The 20485-nt window shown below is 47.0% G+C and overlaps 1 gene segment (V, D, J or C); it reads right to left on the reverse strand.

Moving 5' to 3' along the window:
- Window positions 1-6595: 6595 nt before the first annotated feature.
- LOC117705817 (T-cell receptor alpha chain constant-like) overlaps window positions 6596-20485 on the reverse strand; it is a 39339-nt gene continuing 25449 nt past the window's right edge. Inside the window, 4 exon segments of the C gene segment in view lie at window positions 6596-7135; window positions 7746-7853; window positions 8643-8687; window positions 9880-10137. Of these exon segments, the coding sequence occupies window positions 7747-7853; window positions 8643-8687; window positions 9880-10137 (410 nt within the window).

Below are 20485 nucleotides of genomic sequence, written 5' to 3' on the forward strand. Positions count from 1 at the left end.
TCTGTTTCTTACAATCTTTGTGCCCCCAACCCCCTTCTAAGCTGCTCCCTGAGCCTTAGGTGCAGGAGCTGGGTTGTAGATGGATCAGCTGGAGCCGGGCACCCCATGATTCCCTGTCCTCTGCGTGTTGACAGGGTGTGGTTTTCTTTCTGTATGCATGTGTACATGTTTGTGGGTGTGTCAGAGGACATCTTGGCAGGAGTTGGTTTTTTCCTTCTACCATGTAGGTACTGGGGATCAAACTTGGGTCACCAGGGTTGGCAATAGGTGCCTTTGTATACAGAGCTATCTTGCCAGCTCGTCTTCTGATTTTTGCCTTATCACTGAACTTTTGACCATGGGGCTGGCAAGGTGGCTCAGAGAGTAAAGACACCTTCTGTGCAATCCTGGTGACCTGAGATTGACCCCTAGCTTTCATGCAGAAGTAGAGAAGTGACTTCACTGAGCTTCTCTGACATTTGCATTGCACCTCTGCACAGCCTCCCCACCATGGCAACCATCCTGCCCGGAGACTGAGTAGGAGAGTTTATGCTTGGAAAGTATTACCTCAGCAGGCGAGCCATGTCCACCCATGTTCCCTGGAGTGTACAGGGCTCTGGCTTGTCATCCTAATTCAGTCCCAAAGAGGAGCAAGTAAGTGCACACAATCACAGAAGAGTCACTGAAGCAGGGTAGCAGGAGCTGGTCTGGTTGGGGAGGCGGGGGTGGGGTGGCGTTCTGCTTATATGAGGGCTGCACCTACAGCGCTGAGACTTCGTGTTCGCTCTGGTGGGAAATCAAGGCATTAGGACCAGTCCACTGTGTCTTAGTAAGCCAATCCCTATGCTTCCTAATTTGTAAAAGGGACAGATAAATACTCTGCCTATGGTTTAGGCTTGTGGGGATTGAAGGGGACAATGTTGAGCACACACTGTTGTGACTAGGGATTCTAGACAAGGATGCTGCCGGCTCATAGGACCTGACACATCATTGGACTAACTCAGCTGAGGTCGGCAAGGAGAAGGAAGGATACCCTAGAGTTGATAGAATCATGTCTTGCCGTTTCACTGACGATGGTCTTTTAGGTTTACCTTGGGTTCTTCCTGCCCAGGCTGACCATGACACAGACCAGTTGCTCCCACAACCTAAACCACATTCTTTGATCCACTTCACTCTCGAGTTCTGCCAGCCCCATCTTCTTACATCTGCATGTGCTTCTCTAGCTGGTGTTTGCCCTTGTTTTCTTGGTTGATAAATTTAATGTGGATTTTCCAGAGAAAGGGTGGAACTGGACAGCTTCACTGTGAATTTCGGGAGGGATCCCGTGGCCTCTGGAAGGGAAGTACGTTCACATTCCCAAGGCAAACACACCCTGGGTTTGTCTCTCAAAGGTGGAACACCCTTTGGGATGATGTTGGACATCCTGGTCTGAGGAGTGGTGCTGCTCAGAAAACCTGCCTGGGGGAGGTGCGTTGAGAAACTATCCTGCTACTTCTGGCTCAAGGAGTCCTGCAATCAGGGAAGCCCCTGGGGTGCCAGAGAGGAGGGAAAAATGTGTCTCTTCGTGAGTGATACAGTGAAGCATCAGGGAGGCCATGGGCTACTGTGTGTCCTGTGGTCCTGAAAATTCTCCACTGTGACCAACCAAAAGCTGGAAGTCGTGGAAGGAGTAACAAACGTGTGTGATAGAAGCTGCTGGGTCCACTGTCATGGGAGGAGTGACCATCTGCTTAGTGGGGACCTGGCGAGCCCCAAGCCTACATGAACATCTAGGCATCTTAAGCGGCAGCGGGCTTTTATCGCAGCATGGGGGAGCATGGGTGCATGCGAGCAAGCACAGTCAGCCTTGCACGCAGGATTATGGTCCATCCTTTTGCTCATTCTGACATCCCACTGCTTTATGTCTGCCTCGGGATTTCAGTTCACTAAGCATTAGCATACCCATTATCTTCTCCGACATCAACGAGAAGTAGGTGGGCATGCATTCTGGTCTCCGTGTGAATAATGAAAAATCAAGAAAGAACAAAGTTAAGTGTGCCAGGAAAGAAGGTTGGGGAAGTGTCAGGGGCAGGACAGTGAAGTTTACAGGCCCTGCTTTGCCTGACCCTTGCCTGCCCGAGGAGTGCCAGGAAGATATTAACAGAAGCCATAAAATTACAGCCACTATGTCTCTCATGCTCACACACTGCCCAGACTGTCTGTGCCTTGACTTTAGGCACTCGGTTGAATTTTGTTCATACACACTGAGATGCAGCAAACCTAGGCTTTCCAGCCGGATGCATTTTGACAGGCATTTACCCCTATGTGCCTGTCATCCAGATTCCAGGTCAACAGCCCTGAATTCCAAACCCTTGTTCTCCTTTCCCAGCCATCCTTTCTAGAGACACCCAGCATGTGAGTACCAGTTACAGGTTATCCCTTTGGCCTGTTCTTAAACTTCATCTGTATGGAGTCACAGAGTCCCTGAAACCTGGCACAGTGACCTTGGACAGGTATCCCACTGGAAAAAAACCCTCCATTCCTAAACTACCTGAGAGAATGTTGGTACAACATAGGAAATTGAGGCTGCGCGGGTTTATAGATTACAAGGAGTGAAGCCATGGATCCTGGGCCTGCCAGGTCCCCATAGTCCATCTCCTGGCTTCCAGCAGGTTAGTATCTGGGTTTACCCAAAAAGAAGTAGCTGGGTCTTCCAAACCTAAGCAGGCAGTGCCCCCTGCTGCCTGAGGGCCTGATCCTAGACTCTTTGCAGGGTAAGAGGATCTCACAAGTCTGGAGTCCAGTGACTGGCACAGGGAAGGACCTTGTGAATTAGAAGTCACTTGTCATTTTATTTTCCTTTGGAAAGAGTTTTCCCGTAAGCTATGGGGATTTTCTTTATCCAGAATAAACATGCCAAGGGAGAAGCAGCCTTTTGGTGGAGTACTGCTGCCCCCTTGTGGCTACCCTTAGACACTACAACAGAGTGGGACTCCCAAGACGGAAGTTGTTCAGGTTTCAGGTTTCTGTGACTTCCTTGGATCCTGAGAGACAGATGTCCACCAGGATTATCTCTTGACACTTACATTTCCTCCTGGAGTGGGAATGAGAGCATATGGGGCTTCTTGTGGAAGGTATCCGTTGGGGAACCAGCCTTAGCCGTGTGTGTAGGCAGATGCCTCTTTCACATCCTGTCCAGCACAAGCTAGGCTGGACATAGACTATCTCCCTTGAACTAAGTATATAGACTGGTCTAATTTGAGGGCAATAGAGGTCAGGGGAGGGGGACTTCTTGGGAGTGGTGCAGCAGTGCCTCCCCAGCCGGCTGCTGCACATGGGGATTACCACCAAGACCTGCAAGCCCCACCCAGTGTGCTCCGTGGCCTTCTTTTTTGCACCTGTGGTTGGGCTGCGGTGTAACGGCCCAGCCTACCTCTTCTGGGCACGTGGCCCAGAGAGATATTATCTCTAACTCTGTATTTTTAACTCTTCTTTCCAGAGGATGTGGCTTCTGTGGGAGAGCTTCAAAGGGTGCCCTGTTTGCCAGTGTCAGCAACCATGACGTCATGGAAGTGGGAGGCTGTTCAGACCCAAACACCTGGAGGGAAGTGGGAAACTTTTTCCATTTCCTGTTCTACTTCTGGCTATTGATTCAGTATCTGACCAGCTCACTCATTTCAGGGTGCAGCTGTTGGTGTGATTCTTGAAGGAAATCCTATGCCTTGTGTGTTTGTATGAAAGAAGGCCTAAAGATGGCCGGGTTGCTCATGTGGCCTTTACCCAATGCAGGGCTGGCGGTCCTTCAGACTGCCCCGTAGCCAGTACGCGCATCTGCAGGAGTCACAGTATTCCACAGGTCTCTCACGATCACCTCTGGGAGTATCCCTTGGGAACCCAGACTTCACATCCAGGGCGGGGTGGGTGGGATATAGACGTCCCCCTTGTACTTAGGAAGCCGGAAGTCCTTCTTCTCACATGTTTCTTGAGGAACTAGGTTTCAGGGAATTTGTGTGGGTCACCGGGAAAACCGAAATGGACGTTATCTAACTTTGGCCCTGGATGCTGGTTCTCATGTATGACCAGAGACTTTTAGAAGCCGTGTTTCCTAGTATCTGTCCTCCAGGATTCAATCAACAGTCATGAGGCTCACAGGAGTCTGAACTCTTCAAGGGCCCACCATTCAAGTTTTGATTATTCTAATAGTTTTTGCCAAGCTACTCTATTCCTTGCAAAACTGAAACAGTGGCTCACGCGTCCTTTATTACCACCACCACCATCCCCCCCTCAAGCTCAATCCCCTCCCCAGTGACTGTGTGGACCCCCATTGGGTCGTTTGTTGGTGTCTGTTGGGTGCCAGGTACTGCACTAGGACCTACTGGTGAGCAAGGTACTCCTCCTGTCCCAAGGGCCGTCTATAGCCCAGCACGCTCTTTTGTCAACATGCCACCTGGTAATAAAGTGATATTAGGGTTTTCCATGAGATTTGGGAGTTGGATTTTATGGTTATATCACAAACCAAAATGAGACAAAACAAACCTTGAAGCCTCAGAGGGCTGCCCGAGTGGTCAGAGCTGAGGCTCCTAACTGGATGCTCCACGGCCCCTCAGAACGCCTTCCACAGTCCTAGCCATGGGACACGAGGGGTCTATTTTTTCTGCCTTCAGAGCTGGCCTGCATAAAGCAATTTTGAGGGAGTAGGGCATTTGTCTAAACTCTAGAGGTATCCATTTTACAGCTGGCCCTGGCGATGTGTTTGCTGGGGAAGGGAGCCTCTCTGCGTGAGGTGGTCCAGACTGGTGCAGTGGCAGCCTTGTGACCATTGCCAAGTCGTCATGTCTTTAGGTTTCCTCAGTAGCCTCTTCCAGACTAAGCAGTGGGTGGCCCAAACTGGACATGAAGGAGCCTCTTTCTGTTCCCCACATTTGTTCAGCCCCCCATGGAGACTTAGCCTCAGCTATGAGGGAGAGTTCTGGTTCTGATTGGATGGAGATTTCTCTAGGGGTGAAGTTGACTCTGATTTCTTAGTGGCCTCCTGCCTGCCTTGTCTCAGCCTCCGTTGGGTTGGGCCTGGAAGGAGGAGGAAGCTTTACTCACTTCACGGGTGTGGGTGGACCTTCAGTTTCCTGCCACATCACCTCTCTCTGGTCCTCAGGTGACGTTAGGGTTCTAGTGACCTCTGGATGTTGCTATTTGGGGACATTGGACTAGCACGGTTCAGCAGAGGCCTGGGCGCCTCTCATGTTTGGTGAGGATGTCTGTCTTTGGCTTCTATACTGCCTTCCAGGCTTCTTACTCTGTCCCATGCCCACAGGGTCCCCTTCAGCCTCACCATCGAAGTAGCCAATTTTCAGGAGCGACTACCTCAGCCACCCACGCTTTCTTTGACTGGATTTTTTTTTTTTTTTTTTTAGAACAAAGTGAATTACCACTTTAGGAGGGAAAAAAAAAGACAAACTAATTTGCCCTAAGTTCTTAATGGTTGATAAAAGCTCGCTGCACTAACCTTCCCATGGGCACTTTCATCTAATACAGGGAAGAGAATGGTTTAATTAAAAGAAATTCCCAGTGGTAGTCTCTGGCATCATGTCAGACACGCGAGGAGGGGTTTGGGGAAGAGGCTTTTCGCCCCTCCTCCCGTGTGTGTGTGTGTGTGTGTGTGTGTGTGTGTGTGTGTGTCCCTGTCATGGTGGTGTCTCCTGAGGCCTTCCCCTTTACTGATCTCAAAAAGCTTCATTGTAGGCTAGAGATGAGGCAGTTTAGAAATCATGGGGTTCTAGGGTCACTCTCATCAGGGGCGGCCAGGAGAGGGAACATGGTTTTTTGCTGTAGTCTCCAGTCACACCTGACATTTCATAGTTGGTGACCTTGAAGCTCACAGGAGGGAGGGACATGCCCTAGATCACTGTCAGACCTATCTCTGCAAGAAGAAGCAGGCCTGGGTTACACGGCTGGGAGGATTAGCATATTTCTGGCTAGTGTGGTCATAGACACACAGGTGAACCATGGAAGTACTGGGTAGTGGCGGTTGGGTTGGGGTGGGGAGTCCTGGTCATGAGCAGACAGTTGTTTGTTGCTCTCTGAAGTGTATTCCCACCAGAATCCCTGCCCTTGGGGAAAGGAGACTGACAGGAGAGGCTCCCTCTCTGCAGAGACCATCGTGCTGTGAGGTCAGGGACTCTCACTGCTAGTGAGAGCTTGGGACATCTGTTGTCCTTGGCCAAGTTTCAGCCGTAGATTTGTGAGGCGAAACACAGTTTCAGTAGCAAGCCAGTCTGAGTGTGAAAGCAAAGAACGTGTCCCTGGAGGGTAGGAGCCAGTGGGTGAGAACCTGGAGGACACTTGTCATCTTTGACTGGTGAAGTTCACCCACAGGTCAGAGCCCCCCCACCCCCACCCCCCCACCCCCGCTGTCAGCCTGTTATGAGTGACCCCAGGTGCATGAGCGGGCACTCACACTTGTAAAAGGAGCTTCCTGGCCCTTGGCACAGCTTGCTTAGTGGAATTTTTTTTAAAAAGGTCATTCTAAGAGGTTGAATGGAGAGGTTTGTTGAGGTAACTGTCTGGGCAAGTGTGATAGACACGTACTTTGGTTTCTCTCTGCATGTAAATGCCCCCACCAAACCCAGTCAGATCATAGTTTCAGTTTTTCTGAATCACCTTTAATGAAGTCATGGGCAGCAGAATAATCTACAATGTGGCTCAATACACACAGCAGGGAGGGTCAGACAATGAGATAATTTTTACACCTTGATGAAAGAGTAATACACATTTCTTTATGGATGCTTAAAAAAACCAACCAACCAACCAACCAACCAAAAACATGTTCTTTACAACATTCTCCAAGAGATTCTACGGGGGTGGGGGTGGGGGGGTGGTGGTGGTGGTGGGGAATCTGTCGTGGGGAAGGGGTCTTCAGGTCCGGGAGAAGCCCCGCCCCTGCCTTTTCTGTGACTGGTCAGCAGCAGTAAGGGGGCTGAGTGGGTGCAGCAGCGCTTAGCTCTCCAGCAACCGTCTTCACAAATTTGGAGATCCAGTTGGTGGGATTGTGAGTGGGGGCCAGCCAGACCCCAGACGGCCTTCTTTATGAGGTGGGAGGGCTCCTTTTGGCTTGAAGAGGGATCGGAGGGGTGACGAGGAGGAAGGAGCTTGGGAGTCAGGCTCTTTCAATCTTTCGGACCTGGAGTGAGGAAGCACAGAGATCAGGCTTGGTACAGAGGACTAGGACCTTCAGGGGTGTGATGGGGATGAAGTTATTCGGGGCTGTGTAAGGTGACCAGGGACCTTGTCAGGCTGGGAGTATGATGACTGCAGCCAGGCTTAGGTACAATGAGTATAGTATCTTTGAATATCAAGCTGAAAGAGCTTGCTAGGTAGAAGGAACCCAGCAAGGGGATATAGACGCTGAGAGGCAGGGCCAGAGGCCCGTGGTACGTGTGCATCAGGGTCAAAGTTTTCTCCTCAATTCCCTGGCTGTGTGACCCTTGATATGACTTGGCCTCACTTTCATCATTTCTAAATGAGGATGATCTGAGCTGTTCTTCAAGTATCTTATGAGAGTCACGGCTGGACCAAGGATGCTGAAAGGACTGTGTTCTGCTAACCAGGTGTTTCTGGGCACTATTGCAACAATGTTACAACTTGTAAAGGGTAGGGGGTGGAAAAGTTCTGTGGGTCCAGTTTTAGGATTTAAAAGCAAATTTTAAATCTGAAGGCAATTTGCTCTTAGGGTTGGGTCTTGCCCTGAGCCCACAGCTCTAAGGTTTCTCCAAGCTTTGGTGTTTTCTTACCTCAACTGGACCACAGCCTCAGCGTCATGAGCAGGTTAAATCCGGCCACTTTCAGCAGGAGGATTCGGAGTCCCATTACTGACAAGTTTTGAAAGTTTAGGTTCATATCTGTAAAACCAAGAGGCGGTAGCTATTAACGTTACCTGAATGAGAGGGCCTTACAGCAACTCATGACACTCTGGGCTTTCCCAAGAGCTGGTTAGACTGGCTGTGGGTAACTTCAACTCCCAGAGCTTTCTTTGAGCTTCTGCACACATCCCAAGGCAAAGGTATTTGTGTATTCCTCCAGGGTAAGAACATTGTGTTTTAAGACAAAAACCACCAAAGGACTTAGTCTATATAATATTCTGAGGCCCTGTATGGAGGGGGATAGGGTTGGGGGTAGATGCTCAGAACTTGTCCTAATGCTCTAGGCCTGGGCCCCTCGGTGAAACCACAGATGTGATGACTCAGTAATCACATCTGGAACAGAGATGGTGCTGAGACAAGACCTTTGCCTGAGACTATGTGAGTTCTAATTCCTTTCTAGAAAGGAATTCCCCGAGATGTAGGGAGCCAGTGACAAGGTTAGAGTGACAAGGTTAGTTCAGGGCTGCTCTGATATGAAGTGGTTTTCTTTGGCTATTCTCACAGAGGAACCAATAAAAGGGACACCAAGGCCTGAGAGTGACTCACCGGCCTTGTGAAACTGGAGGCACTTCTTAAGTGCTTAGAGTGGATAATGAAGTTAACCACACTGGGGATTCAAGACAGACCCTGGGAAGGTTGAAGCAGGATTGGAAATGTTGTTCTCATCCCCAGTTCCACCCCCTCTCCTCCCCTGTGCACTAAAAGTTATCACTGGCCCATTTCCCCCTCACCCAGCATCACTCAACGCTGCTCAGATCCTTCTCTTACCTGTTTCAAAGCTTTTCTCGATCAACTTGGCATCACAGGGAACATCTAAAAGGGAAAACAAAGACATTTTCTTGGATTATAAAGCATGCTAATTGTCCCACCACAGGTTGTTGGTCAGGAAAACATAGCACAGCTTTTCTGTGATTCTTTGGGAGAGAACTGGGGGGGACATATTGCCTAAGGATATCGGCTGGGGCAATGGTCCTGATAGGACCAATACCCTAGCTTGTGGGCACTTTCTTATTCTTTCAACAAATATGGGCTGTGCAAAGTATATGCTGTATGACATTGACCAAAAAAATCAAGATAGTCCCTGGACCTGGCAGGTTTCAGTCCAGAGTCCCATAAAGGCAGTAAGACATATTTAACAGTGACTAGGGCCATATATTTTCATGTAACCCCCAAATTTGCTCCTTTATCATCTCTTTATATATGGTCCCATTGACTGAGATGCTCTGCCATTTCCTTGATGGCCATTGACTTATCTCTGTGTGGTTCTATCTGTGAAACCTAAGTGGTGTTGGCCGCTGGAGTCCTACCGTCACCTGTAGGGCTTCCATCTCCTGTCTCCTGTGTTCTCTGTCTTCTGCTGGACCTACACGCTACCCTCCACACAGCACTCAGCCTTATAGTTCATTTCATTTATTTGTTTTTGGAGACAGGGTCTCAGGTAGTCCAGGCTGGCCTTGAACTTGCTGTGTAGGTGAAGATAGCTTTGAATGTCTGGTTCTCTTGCCCCCTGCCTACGCCTTACAACTCATTTCCTGCAGCTTCTCCCTGTTCTCCGCATTCTCCTTTCTTAGGCTTTGACAGGGTCCTCTCTGGCTCCGGCGCAGCTGGTCTCTTCTCCGTTAACTTGTCTTGTAATAACATTTTCTCCGAGTCTGTACCCACACTACTTAGCAGACATAAAAATCAGGGCAGGCAGCTGGGGGGATGGGGACACTAAGGGCATGGAAACTGTGCCTGGGAGAACAGAGAGGGTGCGTGGCTCAAGCAAAGACAGGAAGGTGAGCACTCAGAATCGTGAGACCAACGCTGAGCCAATATCCTCTGTCATGTTCTCTTGTCTGCTTTTGTGACCCACTAGAACAGGACGCGCCACTCCTTAATGAAACAGGATGTGGATTTTTGCAGACTAATGGTGAGGGTAAGATGACTCAAAGCAGCTTTTGGCAATCATAGATTTGAGCCAGGTCTCTCCTGAAGCAAGGAGACCTCTCCGGGCACCACTCACCGGAACTGGGGAAGGAGGCGTCCACTTTGAAGGCACCTTTGCAGGTGAAGCTCTTTTCGGTGCTCCAGGCTATGAGCCCGTTGCTCTTGGAATCCGTAGCCTTCATGTCCAGCACGGTTTTGTTAGAGACGAACATTGCAGAGACCGTGTTTTCCATCACATTGGCTTGAGAATCAAAGTCGGTGAAGAGGCACAGGGTGCCATTCTTAAACTGAGGATCTTTCAGCTGGTACACAGCTGGTTCTGGGTCCTTGATATCTGTGGGCCAAGAGGACTGATGTTAGAAGTTTTGTTTTTTTTTTTTGTTTTTTTTTTTTTAAACTTTGGGGTTCTAACTTAGTCAGAACTCAGATGCCAGTGACAGGCAAGAGCAGAACTCCGTGGGCTAGCTGGTCTTGTATCGGAAATGACGTCATAGATATGGCTGCCCATGGTGGACTCAGGCTTAGCAACAGGCACAAGTCGTGAGTGCCAGCCAAGATATCTCTAGCTCTCAGTCTCTCTCTCTCTCTCTCTCTCTCTCTCTCTCTCTCTCTCTCTCTCTCTCTCTCTCTCTCTCTCTCTTTTTTGGTTTTTCGAGACAGGGTTTCTCTGTGTAGTCCTGGCTGGCTGTTCTGGAGCTCACTCTGTAGACCAGGCTGGCCTTGAACTCAGAAATCCACCTGCCTCTGCCTCCCAAGTGCTGGGATTAAAGGCATGCGCCACCACCGCCCGGCTCTCAGTCCTTCTCTATGTGGTCCTTTTTGGCATCTGGGAAAACCAGAAAGGAAGGTAGGACCACTAAACCATCTTGTCATTTTTTTTTTTTTACTTAACACGATCTTCAAAATCCCAGTGAGTCTAGTTAACAACTTTGTTTTGGCAGGACCAAAACAAGCTTAGAAGACAGAGACCTCGATGTCTCTCCAGGAGCACTCTTCCCCAAGTAGGCTGGACATTGGTGAGAAACGTAGGTGTGTCATATTTTGACATTAAGTTGGAAAATCTATCACACCACCAGATCATTTCTCTCTCATTCATAATGTTTTGAGTAACACTCACATCTGAACCCTGTCTGTACAATTTACTCCCAACAGCCTGGATTAAATCTAGGCTCAGGCAGCTGAAGGCTCAGAATTTTCACCTGTAAGATGGACAAGCTGCTTCACTCCCCGCTCCATCCAGGCTGTTCTGAGAAAAGACTATTTCTCCAAGTAAAAATAACTGAATAAACCACACAGCACTGAACAAACGTGCCAGGATTCCACCATGAAAACATACCATTTAGCAAACCAATCACACTGTCTCTTTATTCCAGGAAAGCGAGTACATACTGAGACAATTCTTTACTTTTTTCTGAGAGATTTTGTTTTTAACGTGACTCTCTCAGACTATTTCCCCACCCCCTCCAGTGTCAGAGGAGGAAGCAGAGGCTGGTCGGAGGGATTAACACACCAGACCACCTAAAGAGTTTCCAGCAAGGCTGAGATCAGAGGCTCCTACCCAGTGGTTCTCATCCCCACAGCTCTTGACTGATCACAGGAGCCAACCAGGGTGGCCTTGGCAATGCAGGCTTCCAGCTGGGTCCAAAACCAAAGGAATCAGGCCTGGCACCATTGCTCTAGGATGCTGAGTTAAGACAAGAGCTGCCTGTAGCAAGCAAGGGACTGCCTCAGAGCAGCAGAGCTGGGTGGGTGTACTCATCAGACAGTGGAGTTCTGGTCCCTTTCAGGCAAATATTTAAGGTCTCACCACAGAGACTTCCTAGTGTTTAGTCCCTTTCATTTTCAGCCCCATAGATGTCTACTGCAACTCTACCGTTTCCCCTGAAAATGAGAAAAAAATCCCCTTTAATTAGAGGTCTTTGGGGTTCTGTCTCTCAGAGCCCTGCAGTGAGGTCACTTTAGCAAGACTGGATCAATTTCTCAGGTAGAAGTTCAGCTGTTCTGGATCCTAACTTGCCATCATAATTCAAAACATACAGAGGCACATGTCTGAGTGCGTTTATGCTGTAGGTCCCCAGGGACAGAAGACTCCCTCACCACTAAATCTGTGCTCTGTTGTTAAGTACTGGGAACCTAGGAATGAGAGTTAGTGACACAAATGTGGGTCCTACTCAGGTGTGGATAGCATCAGAAGACAGCACCCGCAGGCTTGTCGGGAAAGATGGAGCACCTATCTCCACACCAGTCCTAATGCTTCCTCGCAGTAACAACCCCTGGTTGTCTTCCAAGGAGGCTGAGACGAATGCATCTAGAGTCTGATGAAGAGAGGTGGGGAGTCCTGGCCCTGGAAAGACCTGATCTCTCTCACCTCACATCTGGTCTGCTTACTAAACTGGAGTCTCAGTTTTCTTGTGGCTGGCCCCCGTCCCAATCTCTATTCCCTGGGACATTCTGGTATTTTTATCTCCACTGTTTGAGAAGGCTCCTTTTTTGTCTTGTTCTCTTCATCTGTTTTTACTATCAGATCTGCCAAAAGGCCTGGGCCTTGTTTATCCCAAGATCAAATCTTCTTTCTTGTTGCCCCTCAGTTGGAATTCTGCCTCCCTCCTCTCTCTTAGTTATACAGATCTTATCAGTCTGTCAAGGCTCAACAAATCTTTTCTAGCACAGAAAGCAGTGCCTTCTCCCAGGACCCTGACCCCTCTGAGTCTGTTTATCTACACCAGCAGTTGCCAACCTTCAAATAGTACGTAGGTTGTTAAATGTACAGTGGCTCTGAACCTTTGTCTAGTCTTTATGCTGTCTTTGGACAGGTTAGACATCTATCTGTCTTAGGCTTTTTTATTCTCAGCCTAACATTATCTAGAGTGATAGCTACTTAGAGGCATTTAAAAGTGTCCATTGAATGATTAAAGTCATCTTTTAATGAGTTTGACCTACAGAAAAACACAGATATTTAAGATTGATAGTGAAGCTTTCTCCCTTCGCAGACCTCTGTAAAACAATTAGCAAGATACCCCAGTTAGCCTCACCCTGCCATGGGGACAGTGGACATCTCCAGAGAGAGGGTTAATGACCATGGCCTGTTGGGTTGCAAATGGCGCCACTTGGGATAACTTACCAGATATTACTGTCACTTGGGTCCCTTCCCCGAATGTTAATTTACCACTTAGTCCTCTAGTATTCACACTACAGGTGACACCTTTACAGAAGCTTAATGGACCGACATACCCACTCCTTAGCACTGGGTGCCTTCCTTCTATCTACGGATAATTATCTAACAATAATTAGGGAAAATTCCTAATTATTCCTAATTATTTAGGGAAATTATTTTATAAATTCCCTAAATTAGGGAAAATTATAATAATTTTATAATTTTCCCTCAGGGTAGAGTTAGGGAAAATTCCTAATTATTCCTAATTATTTAGGGAAATTATTTTATAAATTCCCTAAATTAGGGAAAATTATAATAATTTTATAATTTTCCCTCAGGGTAGAGACTCCCAGGCTTGAGACTTAGCCCTTCTGCTATCTTACATTGCAATTCTGTCTCTGCTACAAACAGTCCTACCCTGTTGTACTGTGAAGTCCCAAACTGATTTCCATAAATTCAGGATAATTTATGAGATCAAAACTCCTTCCTCAGAGCCGCAGTTTCTCAGATATTCTAATTGAAAGATCTAGGTTATCAACTGCCTTATGATTGCCAAGGGTTCAGAGCAAGGATAGTGTTTCTTCAGTACTGGGTGGGATGGGTTCTTTCTAGAAACACTTACAATCCTACAGAAGAAAATACCAGAACTCAGGCTAGTGTCTTAGACAGAGAGGCAGCGGGAGTACGTGTAAATTCTATCCTTGACTCATTGTCCATATATGGTGAGTTGCTTAGTTTTGTTTCAGCTCCAAAGATTAGTTTTGAGCTGAATTCCCAGTAAGGTCTTTGAAGAAGCCTTTCTGACATCAGTCAGAGCCCACTGAGGTCTCAGGATATTTCCCTAAACTGTCCTGGAGTTCTTGGTTTCTTACAATTTCTGTTTACCAAGGGAGCCGTTGCTCGCTCTTTTTTACAGCAATGTAAACCTTGTGTGGCAAGGCCATGATAACAGTACCAAGGATGCTCTAGATGCTCTCCCAATGGAAGATTTTTGTTGTTGTTGTGTGCAGGCAATATCTCACATGATACCAAATGATGTGGGAATATCCTTTTGTTGTTGAAAGTGAAACACTATTAAATATAGCTGATGAAGGTAGAGCCTCCTCCTCCTCCTCCATCTCCCTCTCTGTCCTTATAAAACACACCACACAGAGCTCAAGTCATTCTTACCCTTGGGTGCGGGTCCTGGGACTCAACTCAGTTCTGAGAAAAGTGTCTGGGAACTGGTGTCCCCTCACCACACTCATTAGCTAACCCAGAAGTTTAACTACCTGCTGCAATAAAAGAGAATTTGTGTTTGCCATTAACCCATCTCTTCCTCCCCAAGGGCACTTAGCTAATTTCCTGAATGTTCAGGTTATCTGGTGCCGATATTATCAGCCTCGCTTGAAAGCACTGAGTATGTGCAATTCTTTTAATTTTTTTCTATAAATAATCCTGTCCAGATTTTCATTTATTTGATTGGCTCTTGGCACCTCTCCGACTTCAGTATGAGAACTAAGTATTTGAAGCTACCACCAGAGCCTGTGGAAATAAGAAATAACATTTTACACATCCCAAGATTTGCTACAGATTACATAAACAAGGCACCAGTTCTTTTTGCGCCCGTCATTGGCCTGATCATACTCACTTGGGCACACAGCCAGACTGGTTCCTGCTCCAAAGGTCAACTTATTGAAGCCACCAGATAACACACAGTAGAAAGGTACTTTACAAGAATTGTAATCTGGGCTGGACTAGCCTCAATGGGACACTCGCCTCCTGCCTCAGTCTACCAATTTCCCTTAAGTCAATTTTCCTTTGATGAAAGAGAAGTCTCACCGCAGTCCCCACCCCCCCTTTTTTTTTCAGGAGTAGCCCCATGGACCTTTCCCTCAGCCATCTTGGAGCTAGCAAGGTTTTGCTGAAAGGAAGGTGCCCTTTCTGGCATCAACAACCCAATTAAAGATGTAAGAGGCACCTTGGAAGAGTGTGAGTAATTGCAAAATGATTTTAAAAGTACTCAATGTGCCAGGCAGTGGTGGCACATGCCTTTAATCCCACACTTGGGAGGCAGAGGCAGGTGGATTTCTGAGTTCGAGGCCAGCCTGGTCTACAGAGTGAGTCTAGGACAGCCAGGACTACACAGAGAAACCCTGTCTCGAAAAACAAAAACAAAACAAAACAAAACCAAAACCAAACCAAACCAAAACAAAAACAAAACAAAACAAAACAAAAGTACACAATGTTTTCTTTTCTGACATGGTCTTGCTCTGTAGTCCAAGGCTGGCCTCGAACTCATGATCCTTATACCTCAGTTTTTTTGAGTGCTGGGATTATGAGTGTGTGCCACCATGTCTGGTATGAAATGGTGGCTCGTGGAAAGCATCCTCAAGGCTTAGTGACAAGACTGAGGTGTAGGTGGGCCCTCCCTTAAGATGGCACCTGTAATTCCCTAGGGTACACATGGACTACAATTATCATGGCTAGGAAGCCAGGAGAAAGCTCCGCCTTGTATTGACGTAATACGGGACATAAACCCCAGCGTCTGAGAACAGTGTAGACAAATGAGAGCTCTCGGTGGGGACAGCACAGAGCCTCATTCCTTCTAAATTTCTGTGAAAAAAGAAAAAAAAAAAATCTAAAGCCTGATCCTGAAGACTGACAATGAGTATTAGCATTTTAAAGTTTGCAAAATCTTAAAATAAAGTAAGCCCGGGCTCCTCAAGCTTACTGTTTAAGGGTAATGTTACTATTTGTTAATATCTCATAAACGTACATGTGTCTTTATTTCCGTCTTTGGATATGCCTCCTCTAGCTCTAGGACATTAAAATTCCATTCTAAATGCTAGTCTAATTTTAACCGTTGGGTTCTCTGTGCTCCGAATCTGCTCATTCTCCTATTCACTCCTGCGGCCACAATTAGGGGCCTTGCTGGTGCTGATTGTTTCTTTCTAATTATTATGAAACAGCTTGATTTCCTTCCCAAAACTGCAGAAGACCTAGGCAGCCGAGCTGCTTCTGCCCTCGTCAGCACTCTGAGCCTCAGGGATTCGCACACACACACACATACACACACACACACACACACACACACACACACACGAAGGGATCTTCCCAACAGGTTTACCTGCCAGGTACAATGTCAACTTGAATGCCTTTTCCAAACAGAGTTTTGAGCTTCCAGCCATAGTTCACCACACACCTGGGAGCTGGGCATTTCAAAGATGATGGTAATGCTAGTGGGACCATTTCTCCTGTGTACCTCTTTCCCTGGTGGTCCCTCAGACAGACACACAGACATCACATCTTTATCACCACATCTCCTCCTTTCCTGCTAAACCCTATTGGTGCTGGGTCCTCATTACAGATGGTTTTGTTTGCCTTTTGCCTTTAAGCTCTGGTTTTCCAGAAACAGGATGGTCTTTTTAAACCAGGCTAACTGACCCTTGGCAGGGAAGAGGCCCTTGCTGAAGCACATAAGCAAACAAACTTGAACAAAGGAGCCTTCCCTGGAGAGATGGGATGCTTCCCCTTGCTGGCAAAGAGATTCTGGCCTCCAAGGCAATCTAAATTTCTACTTCTTGCTCTGCCATACTCCATATGGCTGGACCCTATAGTCTCTCCGCTTTAAAGGCCTAACAACTTAATCTGTTGGAGAATACTTACTAATGTCAAACCCAACATGTTTTAAACAGTGATTTCCTCTTCACTGAAATCTTCCCAAAACCTTCTAGAAGGTACTTTTGGGAAAAAAAGAATCACTGATTTTGTGTGTGTGTGTGTGTGTGTGTGTGTGTGTGTGTGTGTGTGTATACCATGCCCATGATAGTCTGTTCAAACTTGAACTCACAAGTTGAGGCCTAGACTCTGGATTTCCTGGTCTTCCTTCCTCACATGTAGTGTAATGGTTCAGATGGAGTTGCTCAGTAAGTAGCCATGGCATGGATACATGCTCTAAATACTTTCTTTTCAATGCAGGCCTGACACTTAGATTCTTTTGTTATGTCTGACTTGTCCTTTAACTTCTGCAGAGTCTATTTTTTTGATTTATGTTGGTTTTGACATTATGTAGCTTTTACGTGCCTCCCTATCTCTTAGCTGAGCATGGAGTTTCTTGAGAGTGTGCCCCAAAATTCTATCTTTGGTGAGATTAATCCATCATCTTTTATGAAAGTGGATGGTAACAAAACCAAAAATAAATCTTTTGCTACACTTAATCACAATTTCTTCTCTGAGAAAGATCTGGGAGCCACAAAAGGGTCTATGATGGTAAAGAGGTTAATTCCCCTTGGCAGCTACCTTAGGAAATACACCAGTAAGCCAATGGCTGGGGATTTAGAATCCGAATCAACCAAATCTTATGAGGAAACACACAAATTTAGTTCAAGAATCACAGGTTCCTCATGGAAGAGAGCAGACAGACTTTCTAAGGCCAGGCACTTACTTGCATAAACTCGGAGTCTTGTTCCAGTCCCAAAAGTGAGTTGGCCCACGACCTGTGCCCCCCACCCTGGTACAGCACAGTACAAATATCTGCCCCCCACAGGGCAGTTGCCTGTGACCCCTCAGTGTCTCAGGGAACGAAACTTTTATGTGGCCTCTTTCATGGTTTTGATATTAATTCCTCTTTCTTTGTAGGTTAATACCCAATGAACAATCTCCCAATGTTTCTCTTTCCCTCTCCAAAGTTCCTGCATCTTACTAACACAAGTGTGACTTCATTTAGGTCCCTAGAAGTGCTGAGTCACTCTGCCATGGCTACTATGGCCAGAGCATCAGAATGTACCAGGCTGGACCAAACCTCCTCACTTGGGGAAGAAAAAATTTACACCCGGGCAACCTTTGCTGTGTGTGTGGCTTCCTTCATACTGATAATATATCCTTTAGTTAAATAGATCTAACTGAAGAAAAACTTCAGTTGTGTTTTTCTGAATTCTGCATTCTTGAGTAACTTGCTGACCCCAAGTTTCTGCTTCCTTATCTATAAAATGGGTCTAATATCAATTACCTATCATTAGGATGGATGAGTGTACTGATCGAAGAAGGACAGAGCCCGGTCACTGGCAGGTCAGGCATGTTGTAAACAGTAGCTAATTATAACATAATTCCTATCAGTGTTTTACATAGGGAAAGGGACTGAGGCTTCTTAAAGCCAGAGGAGGCCCGTTTTTGTCTAGAATTCCTCAGCATCCTGGCTGTGAGCTGGGGGAAAAGATCTCACGGAAGTGGACAGGAGATGGCCAGTTTCTCAGACAGAGGGTGCAACAGGGTAGGATCATTGTCTGCTACAAAGAAAAGTTCTTCAGAGACCTGACAAGAGTAAAACCTTGGTTCTTAAAATTTGGATATTTGTCCTTTGAAGCAGAACCCTTATCCATTATTCAGCGCAGCCTCGTTAGGCCTGACACACCGACAGTTACTTCTCTTCAGCAAAGGAGTCCGTTAATGAGTGCAGACCACTCCACTCTCTCACTGCAGGATGTCCTTCCCTAACATTCTGTTCACAACAATTCCCCAGTGATTGTTTCTGCAGTACTCACATGGATGAACCACGAGGCTGGTCCCTTTTCCAAACAAAGGTTTGTAGTTTCCTCCTGAGGTACACAGTGAGGAAAGCCTTTGATGAAACCTATCTCCTGTGACCTCCCTTTGCCATTGGTCCTGTTGGGCAATAATCCAGGGAAACCTTGGGCCTACTGGATCCCCCACCCAGTTACACTAAAAACCTATCACTTTCTTGTCAGCATAGAAGCAGGAATATCCTAACACCACCATGATCAATCACCTTGTCTATGGGGCAGACAGTCTGATCTGATTCTAGGGCTTCTGAAAGTGCCACGGGAGTTGGGACTCTAGGGAATATTACACAGGTTTGTGCTGATGCACCCCTAAACTTCTGTCAGAAGCTCTCTTTGCTCTTTTCTGGTTTTCCTTCCTATACTCTGAAGGTTTCCATTTATAGCTTTCCCATTATGTGAGAGTCCCAGGCATTTGATTCCTGAAAAACCCTGTCTGACCAAAACTCTGCAAGATTTAGGCCCTTCCTGCAACTTGTGTTTTTATCCTGGTTTCTCTACAGCCTGGAGATAGGTACCCAAGGCCATCTGATCATCTTTATTTCCAGTGACCTTGATTCAGACAGGGCCTTATTTCTATGAAACCCCGGATAAAAAGTTGTAACTTTTGAAAGTCAAGAGGAGATGGAGCTCCTGATGCCTACCTCAGAGATGGAAAAGCTCACAGAAGTCCCAGCCCAGGCTGCAGCCCTAAGCTGACGTGGGCACTCCAGCCATCTTTGGTCCTTGTATGCAGCTGACTCACTATTGATCTCTACCTGTGCTTGAGAATTGTTAGTAAAAGGTTGTGTGGCTCTACAGAACTCAGGGTGAGAGGAAGGGGCTGGGGTATGACACTACTCTGCATTGACCAAGACCCCAGGCTGCTGCAGTCACAGCAGCAAGATGCCCCTAAGATTCCTTCCAGCATGTGTTTCTGTAATCCACTATTCAATTTGAAACAAGCCTCAAGGAACGGCTTCGGGGGAAGCTTTACAAAGAAAAGAGTGTGGCCATCGGAGATGCCGGATAGAGAGGGTAGGAGGAAGCAAGGCTAAGCAAGCTTAGGACCATCTGAGAACCTTGTTTGTAACATCACAGATGGATGGGGTCAGCTCTCCACTGGCCTGGAGTCAGGAGAAGGAGTTATCCAGGTGAAGTTATCCTAGAGGGCCATTTGTGGCAGAGGCCCTACTTACTTAAGAGGTTCACTTACTTGGTATCACCACCACTTGGGTTCCCTTCCCCAATATAAGTCTGTTGTTTCCGTAGCCCCACTCTGAGTAAGTGCTTCACAAAAACAACCACATTTCAGCTCTTCCCTCTCATAGAGTAGATGCACCCAGAAAGAGGTGATCTTGAAATTTCCTGTAAGGGGTGGTATGAGGACTCAAAGGAGCCCTTGTAATGAGACCAAACAGTGCCAGCCCCCAGTGCTACCCACGGCCTCCATATCCCTCATTACAGTCCCCAGTGAGCATCACTTTCCCCCCTTATGGGGAAAGAAGAGTCTTTACGAGACTTTGTGAAACACTCTGCTTCCTACGTGGACCTGGAGGGTGTGAGAATTTCTTAGGGCCTAAGGGAGAAGGCAACTATTTCTCACATTTGCCGAAGGTCTTGCTTTCTTGTGGATAGATGCAAACATTATCTTTCATTTTGTCAGAATGAGCAGCACCGGAGTAGATCCTACAGAACATTGGCACATGCTAAGAACATGCTGGGGCGTGTCTCAGGGCTACCATGCCCTCTCTGGGCCTGAGCAGGAGCCTTGGTGGCCCATGCTCGGCTGAGTCCTGTTTCTGTCCTGATCTCACTCTAGGATATTAATATTAACTGTTAATGAGATTTCACTCTTTTTTTTTTTTGTCCTTAAAAAAGTCAGACATTTCAGTTCAGAACAGAGTTGAATCCTCCCCCGCCCAGAAAAGTGGGGTGCAATTGTGTCTGTCTTCTGCCAAGAAGTTTAAAGCATTCACTGTTGTCTCTGA

Source organism: Arvicanthis niloticus, chromosome 3 (genome assembly GCF_011762505.2).
Source record: "Arvicanthis niloticus isolate mArvNil1 chromosome 3, mArvNil1.pat.X, whole genome shotgun sequence".
In the NCBI taxonomy this organism is placed as follows: Eukaryota; Metazoa; Chordata; class Mammalia; order Rodentia; family Muridae; genus Arvicanthis; species Arvicanthis niloticus.